General features: G+C 38.1%; 1 protein-coding gene across 1 annotated transcript in view; it reads right to left on the bottom strand.

Moving 5' to 3' along the window:
• Positions 1 to 8,595, bottom strand: part of LOC106883547 (uncharacterized) — a 195,192-nt gene that overhangs the window by 173,423 nt on the left and 13,174 nt on the right. Inside the window, exon 4 of the mRNA XM_052965888.1 lies at positions 8,223 to 8,358. Coding sequence (XP_052821848.1) covers positions 8,223 to 8,358 — 136 coding nt within the window. The remainder of the gene's footprint in view (positions 1 to 8,222; positions 8,359 to 8,595) is intronic.

Below are 8,595 nucleotides of genomic sequence, written 5' to 3' on the forward strand. Positions count from 1 at the left end.
ACGTTAAGGGTACACATGTCTGTAGAGTGCTCAGCCACTTGCACATTAATTTCATGAGCAGGCTATTCCGTTGATCGGATCAACTGGAACCCTCGACGTCATAAGCGATGGAGTGCCAACAACAACAATTATTATTATTATTATCATTATTATTATTATTATTATTATTATTATTATTATTCAGGTCACTGTCTGGAATCAAACTCGGAATCTTGGGGTTAGTAGCCCATGCTCTTAACCACTATGTCATATACCCATGGGAATAAGGTGTAGTGACAGTGACACCTCTGACAATGCAGATGACATCTCTGCGAATAACTGGAGACATGTAAGAGACTTGAAACTCCTAGTTATGAATGAATTTGTTGGTCAAGATGGACCTGTACGAACACCAACTAAACCTAAGCCAATTGATTAGTGCTGGGCTTTCACTTAAGGATTACCTCGACAGACACCAATAAATAGTTTGCCCACTATTTAGTAGGTCCTACTTAACTATACAGTAAATCCCACATAACCCATGCAGGAAATAATGGGATCACTTCAAAAACATTCCAAAATGCATTTGTAGCAACCATGTGCTTGAAATATAATGAGCAATTTGCAGGTTTGCTTTTGAAAATAGGATTCATAAGTAAACATGCCATAGAGCAATACCCAGGATACAAATTCTCTGAAAATTATTCATCTGTATCACAAGGATTTGAAAAATTATCTGCCTACAAAAGAGTTAAATATTTTCGTTTTTTTTGTTTCATGAATTTTTAGAGGTTTATCAGAGAGTTGTTTCAAATTTGATTGTAGAATGAATGTGTCCCATGAGCAAAGAGTTCTTCATTCCTGCTGTGTATATAACAAGCCAACACACAAAGAAAGTGAATTGTTAGTTGTGTAAATTGATTTATAATGAGGAAGAGAAAAAGCTGAATGTTTCAAGCAGAATAGGATCAGGGAGAGATATAAAATGTTTTCATGAGGCATAAAATAAATAGACTGGCAGGGAGAATTGAGAAAGAGGGCAGTAGATTAAATAGGGAAGAATAAGAAAAGTGAAGCAAAGAAAATAATGAAGAAGAGGAAGGGAAGTGGATCACAAATCAGTCCAGTAATAACAAGAAAAATGGAAATATAATCAACAAGAATCTTGGAAAATTTAAAAAGTAAAAACAAAGAGTGGGTGGCATATTTGAAAAATGCAGAAGGAAAAAGGGTAAATTTTGAAAATCAAGCAAAAGTGTTAGGGTCAAGAAAGCACGAAGAAAGCATAATAGGGTTGTCAAAATGGAAATATTGGGTCATCCTATAAATAATGCGGTTCTTTTTATACTTCTTTTATTTTTCAAAATTAAGATAAATAAAAGTTCTTTTTTAATCTGAAATATACTCTCCTTCATTTTCTACAATGCTCTTCCATCTATCTGGTAGACTTGCAAGGCCCCTCTTCCAAAATCCACTTATCCTTGATGAAGATACTCTTCCAGTATTGTTCTGACCTCATCTACAGAATTCATACTTTTTCCATCCAAATGATTTTGAAGACTGCAGAATAAATGATAATCAGATGGGGCAATGTCCAGCAAATATGGTAGGTGGGGCATCGTTTCCCATTCAAACTGCTCCAGTCTTTTGAATATCACCCTTGCTGTATGTGGCTGAGCGTTATCCTGATGGAAGAACACCTTTCATCTTCAAACCAAAGATGGTCATCTTCCTTCTAGTGCAGGTGTCGATGAATGGTTGAATGACCAAATCCCAGCTTCTCTGCTAGTTCCTCAACAATTGCCATGGCATTTTGTTCCACCAGGGTTTGCAAAATGTCCTCATCAAGCTCTATAGATCTTCCAGGACAAAGTTCATCTTCTAGGCTGTAGTTTCCGGCTTGGAATTTCTGGAACCACTGTTGACACTGGCTTACACTTATTGTCCGATCCCCATATACTGCATTAATATTCCTCGCACTTTCTGTTGTGTTGTTGCGTTTATTGAACTCATAAAGCAAAATATGCCAAATATGCTCTTTTGTCACTTCTATTATAGCTTTGATAAAATAACTGTTAAAATCGAACTGCACTCTTCAAAACTTTCACTAAGAATAAGTACAAGGTAAAATTACTACCTGCTTTTATAGCAAGTTGATGCAGGTAGTTTATCCCATCCCCCTCTGACTTTTAGTTCATGCAATTGAAAAAAAAATACATTATTTATGGGATGAACCAATATATATATATATATATATATATATATATATTGGATAATGTTCTGAAGAATGACCTCAGGAAGGTGAACCTTTTAGGCGAGATGACAAAGGACTGAGATACCTGGTGCCGGGTTGTACTCAAGAAGACCCGTACTCAGCATCAAAAGTGTTAAGACTGAACCTTCAGGTGGTAAAAAGAGCTCATGGCAGTGCCACAATAACGCACCCATGTGCTCATTTATCACTTCCATTATAGCTTTGAAAAAAATAACTGTTAAAATCGAACTGCACTCTTCAAAACTTGCACTAAGAATAAGCACAAGGTAAAATTATTACCTGCTTTTATAGCAAGTTAATGCAGGTAGTTTATCCCATTCCCCTCATCATCATCATCATCATCGTTTAACGTCCGCTTTCCATGCTAGCATGGGTCCGACTTTTAATTCATGCAATTGAAAAAAAAACACATTATTTATGGGATGACCCAATATGTTACCTCTTTTATTACTCTGTTTCTGTTGAAACACACTGCCTTTGTCTCAGTTTTAGAAATGAAGAATTTACTAAAAGAACTTTGTTGCTATGAAGCTAGCATTTGGAAGATTTTAATTTAGACCACTTTAAAAAAAAGGAAGTTTGTATCTGAGAACCAGCAGCTTTCTCAGGCAGGTTGGAATCAAACAGGATTTGAAAGGATAATGAGAAGCATTCATTACTTCTTGTAAGCAAGGAAGTTCCTAATGTAAGCATGAGGTGTTTTACTCTACATTTGTTTGTAAAGGATGAGCTGTAGTGTAAGTAGATCCCATAAACTGGGAAGTGGTTCCAAGGAGTGACCTTGTGCATTGACCTTTTATGCAATCACTTAACTTTTCTAAAAGTAAAAAATTTTCTTTTTTAAGTCCCAAATTTCAGAAACAGTCTGCTTTGAAATAGAAATGAAAATGGCCACAAATAGATGGTTCACTAAAACGCTCCATTTCCTGAATACTATCTTGTCATGATGTGATTGGTGTCACGCAGAGCTGATAACCTCTCTAGAAATATTGATAATTCACTTTTAAAGTGGTTTGTTATATATTTGCTTTTGAAAACAACAGCTTTTGTGAAAAACGAAAATAAAATTAAGCTTTCAATTAATAACCATGAATGTAAAACAAATAGAATTATGCTAGCAAAGAAAGTTCTCAGTATCCTGAATTTTGTGGCGTAATTTCATTTCTCGACAAGATAAATTTAATTTTGTAATATACCTAACACTCTTGGGAAAGGTATGAAAATCACAACTCCCATGTTGATCCCATGTCATAAATTATGCTATGTGGAGGAAAGCAGTGGAGACAAGATGTAACAGGAGAGTCACTTCATGACTTAACTGTGTCAAAGCAATCATTAGAACCACACACTTTAATATTTCAGCTGAATTACTCAATATTTTCTTGTACAGACACTTGAGTATTTTAAACCAGCAGAAGAGAGAGACTCTTTTAATGCTTTCTTATCATTTTTGTCTTGCTGTCTCTCTCTCTCTCTCTCTCTCTCTCTCTCTCTCTATCTATCTATCTGTTTTTTCACCAACATTGAAATGTTTTGTTGTCTTCTCTCAATTTCTCTCAATTTCTCTATTTCTCTCCCTCATTCAATCTGTATTTCTGTGGTTATTCCCCTATATTTATCTCTCTCTCTCTCTCTCTCTTTATTTTTCTCCGTCTACCAATCCTCACTTTGCTCACACACTTGCACATGACATATCCATCTGTTTCACTGAAGCTAATAGCTTAAAGCATGAATAATCTCAGAAAGAAAATACATTTCTATGATACGGAAAGAGCAACACCAGGTAATAAAACTATATAATAGCAATGTGCACGTACATATGTGGACACATATTTACAAACACTTGCTTGTATATTCAGAGTGTGTGTAAGTGCATCCATGTGCATGAGTGTATCTGTGTGTGTGTGTGTGTGTGAATGAGTGTATCTGTGTGGGTGTGAGGGAGTATATCTGTGTGTATGTGTGTGCGTGTAAGTGTATTGATGTGTGTGAGTGTCTGTGTGTGTGTGAGTGTATCTGTGTGTGTGTGTGTGTAAATGTATCCATGTGTGTGAGTGGATCTGTGCATATGTGAGTGAGTGTATCTGTATGTGTAAGTGTATCCATGTGTGTGTAAGTGTATCCATGTGTGTGTGTAAGTGTATCTATGTGTGTGTGTAAGTGTATCCATATGTGTATGTATTTGTGTGTGTGTGTGAATGTGCATGCATGCATATGTGTGTGTGTATGTGTGTTGTACATATACTCAACAACAATCAATAAAACAGTTTTGGTAGAATTGCAGATAATGCTTAAATAAGCAATACAGACAATATAGATTAGTAATAGTGAGTCAATGGTCTCACTAAAGATTTCCTGACATATAAGTGCAAGAAGTCAAATGAAAAAAGAATAGAAAAAAACAGACTAAAAAAAAAATAAAATAAAATAAAATAATATAAAAACTACAAAAGCACAAATGCCAGCCAGAGGAAGTACTCTTCAATAAGAATGAGACTGACAGACAATTTAGCTGAATGAGATTCCAATGTAGATGTATTCTTTCTGAAGAGGAGCAGATGGAATTAAAAGGAAACAATTCAAATTGCGGCACACGTACGAACAAAGATAAAAATCAGGAAGGTCAGAGATGCATAATATGTTTCCAGGATGTGTTAGGGATGTCGTTTCACACCAACAGAAATATTTCTGGTTTATCAAGTGTAATTATTCATCCTCTGCATTGAATGTCTGCTTTTCCATACTTGCATGAATCAGATAGAATTTATTGAGTCAGATTTTCTACAGCTCAATACCTTTCTGTCACCGACCGCCACCTGTTTTTAAATAAGGTAATATGTTTTTTCCTCCCGGGGCCAGACATCGAAGACAGGAGATAAACAACATTATTTGTATGATGGTGGTGCTCATTTACATCCATCGTCTTAACCCATTAAGTCCCACTGTCCTATAAATAGGAGGCTAAATGAAATTATTAGAGAGAAAAGTTGGACCTAAGAAGCATCAGCTGTGATGTGCAAGAGAGACGATTGCGCTGGTATGGTCATTTGGCGAGAATGGATGAGGATAGCTGTGTGAAAAAGTGCCACAGCCTTGCAGTTGAGGGCACCTGTGGAAGAGGTAGATCCAGGAAGACCTGGGATGAGGTGGTGAAGCACAACCATCGAACATTAGGCCTCACCAAGGCAATGACTAGTGACCAAGACCCAACACTTAAAAGGAACTCAGCCACTTTGCCTCCATCAGGTCCAACACTCGAAAGGTGTTCTTTACATGCTACCAGCATGGGAGACAGAACCTCCTTTTTTATCCTCACTTTCCTTTCCAAGTGAAACTCGAAAAAGTTTGAGAAGAGCTTGGCCAAAGAAGAGTGTATTTGTCTATCAATCTGGTGCACCACGCAACCTCTTTCACTAAGGCAACCAGACAAATAAGCACTGCCTGGGACAACCTTCACAATGGTTCAGCTGATAATAATAATCTTTTCTGCTATAGGGACAAGGCAAGAAATTTGGTGGCAGGGGTATCATCTATTACATCAACCCCAGTACTCAGCTGATACTTGTATTATTGACTCTAAAAGGATGCAACACAAAATTGACCTCGGCAGTATTTGAACTCAGAACATTAAAGACAAACAAAACGCCACTAAGCAATTTGTCCAGCATGCTAGTTGTTCTGCCACTTATGCCATGTTCATTACTATCATCATCATCATCATCATCATTTAACGTCCGCTTTCCATGCTAGTATGGGTTGGACGATTTGACTAGGGACTGGCAAAGCAGATGGCTACACCGGACTCCAATCTATTCTGGCAGAATTTCTACAGATGGATGCCCTTCCTAATGCCAACCACTGCGAGAGTGTAGTGGGTGCCTTTTACGTGCCACTGGCATGAGGGCCAGTCCCACAGTACTGGCAACGGCCACGCTCAAATGGTGTTTTTTTATGTGCCACCTGCACAGGAGTCATCCAATGCTTTGTTCACATGCCACCGGCACAAGTGCCAGTAAGGCGAAGCTGGAAACTATCGCGCTCAAATGGTGCTTTTTATGTGCCATCGGCATGGTTTTACATGTCACCAGCACAGTTTTACAAATATACTGGCAAGGACCACCTTCTTCTCCCCTTACAGCTTCTCTTCCAAGTGCAACTTGAAAATGTTGGTGAGGACTTGACAGAAAAGAATAGTCTCTATCTTTAGTCCTTTCAGTCTTATTTATCATTCATCCTCTTTTACCATAGCCACCTGCCTGTGATGTTCAGACACTGAATGGATACATGCAAATGGCTTCATCACTCTGCTTGACCCATCGATGGCACTTCTTTTCTTGTTGAGTTTATCTGGAACTAGTAATGCATTTTGGCATCACTATCAGGCTAAAGATTTCTGGAAAATATCCATAATCCTCTGACCAAAAGTCTACTGGAACAGAACCAGCAGGTCAGTCGCTTTGATGCTCACATTTTTATCAGAACACCATCGCTAGTTTTCCTTAAATTGCCAGCACTGATGTCCCACCAAACACACTGTGCAACTGGCTTTGAGTGCCTGGCAATAATCTAGATGCTAGGTGCCCTGTTTTGATCTTTCTAAGACCTTGAACTGTAATTCTGTCAAAGAGAAAAGCTGTGGAAGGTTGCAGCCAGCAAGGGAAACCCACATCTGCCCACCCTCAAGGAATCTTTGTAGATACCATAGTCTCAAAATATGTCTTTGCATCGACAAACCTCCCAGTAGAGGATCTGACATCACCTGATCAGCAAAAGAGCAAACATTCTACATTTGATGTGAGAGAACTGAAGCAACGAGTGACAGATAAATAATAACCATAATCAAGCAGAACAATCTGGTGCCTGAAGTAGTTGCATGCTGTCAACTTAATGTGACAGTCCCTTGAAGGGAATAATACTACTGTTGGTTAGACCTAGGAAGCGGTGCTGCTTCCTAGGTCTAACCAACAGTAGTATTATTCCCTTCAGGGGACTGTCACATTAAATTAACAGCATACAACTACTTCATCGTATCGCTACTCCATAAATCTCTCTGAGAGATTTAGAAATGTATTATTTCTAAATTTGAAATCAGTGAATGTATTTCACTAGAATTATTATACGTTTACAAAAGCTTGACGGGCATCTTCAACTAGCAGGGTATCCTACTCCAGACTGATGATGAGCAAAGACTCAGAAGCATGTCTCTGGATGCAGGTTTGGCTGGGTAGAGGTGCTTGTCTCCCCCTTGTAAACATAAGGACACAGGAAATGTGTCAAGGTCAACAGGAAGTGGGGCTGCTTCCTAGCTCTAACCAACAGTAGTATTATTCCCTTCAAGGGACTGTCACATTAAGTTGACAGCATACAACTATTTCATCGTATCACTACTTTTACTCTTTTACTTGTTTCAGTCATTTGACTGTGGCCATGCAGGAGCACCGCCTTTAGTCAAGCAAATCGACCCCAGGACTTATTCTTTGTAAGCCTAGTACTTATTCTATTGGCCCCTTTTGCTGAACCGCTAAGTTACGGTTGTCAAGCGATGGTGGAGGGACAAACACAGACACACAAACATACACCCACACATATATATATATATATATATACATATATATAAGATAGGCTTCTTTCAGTTTCCGTTTACCAAATCCACTCACAAGGCTTTGGTCGGTCCAAGGCTATAGTAGAAGACACTTGCCCAAGGTGCCAAGCAGTGGGACTGAACCCGGAACCATGTGGTTCGTAAGCAAGCTACTTACCACACAGCCACTCCTACTACTGCTTAAATCTCTCCGAGAGATTTAGAAATGTATTATTTCTAAATCTGGTGCCTATGGCAAATATATTCAAATAATAACATTCAAACTAAATTGTCAATAATTGATAATCTAATGTTACAACCAAAATGAAAATCACTCTACTTTAATAGAATAATTTGAAAGATAAAAAAGGAAAGTATTTTGCTTACCTCTGATTTGTCAGTGATTTGGATTTCATTAGAGCAATACGTTTCCAAAATTTACAATTGGCGTGCTTCACTGGTGTGTAGTTATTTTTCAGTGCAACCGAACTTGCTAAATCTAATACTGGTATTGGAGCTATAACTACAAAGAATAAACATTAGAAGGCAATAAAGTTTGGATAGATTTGAATGTCTGGTTTGCGTGTATGTGCATACAAGCAAACGCAAGTGTGTGTGTGTGTGTGTGTTTATGTGTGTGTGTGTTCATGTGTATGTTCACATGTGTATGTTTGTGGGAGTGTCTGTGTGTGTGTTCGTGTGAGTGGTGTGTGTGGGTCAGTGTGCATGTGTTAGTGTGTGTGTGCATGTGGGTGTGTTC

This window comes from Octopus bimaculoides, chromosome 2, assembly GCF_001194135.2.
Source record: "Octopus bimaculoides isolate UCB-OBI-ISO-001 chromosome 2, ASM119413v2, whole genome shotgun sequence".
NCBI lineage: Eukaryota > Metazoa > Mollusca > Cephalopoda > Octopoda > Octopodidae > Octopus > Octopus bimaculoides.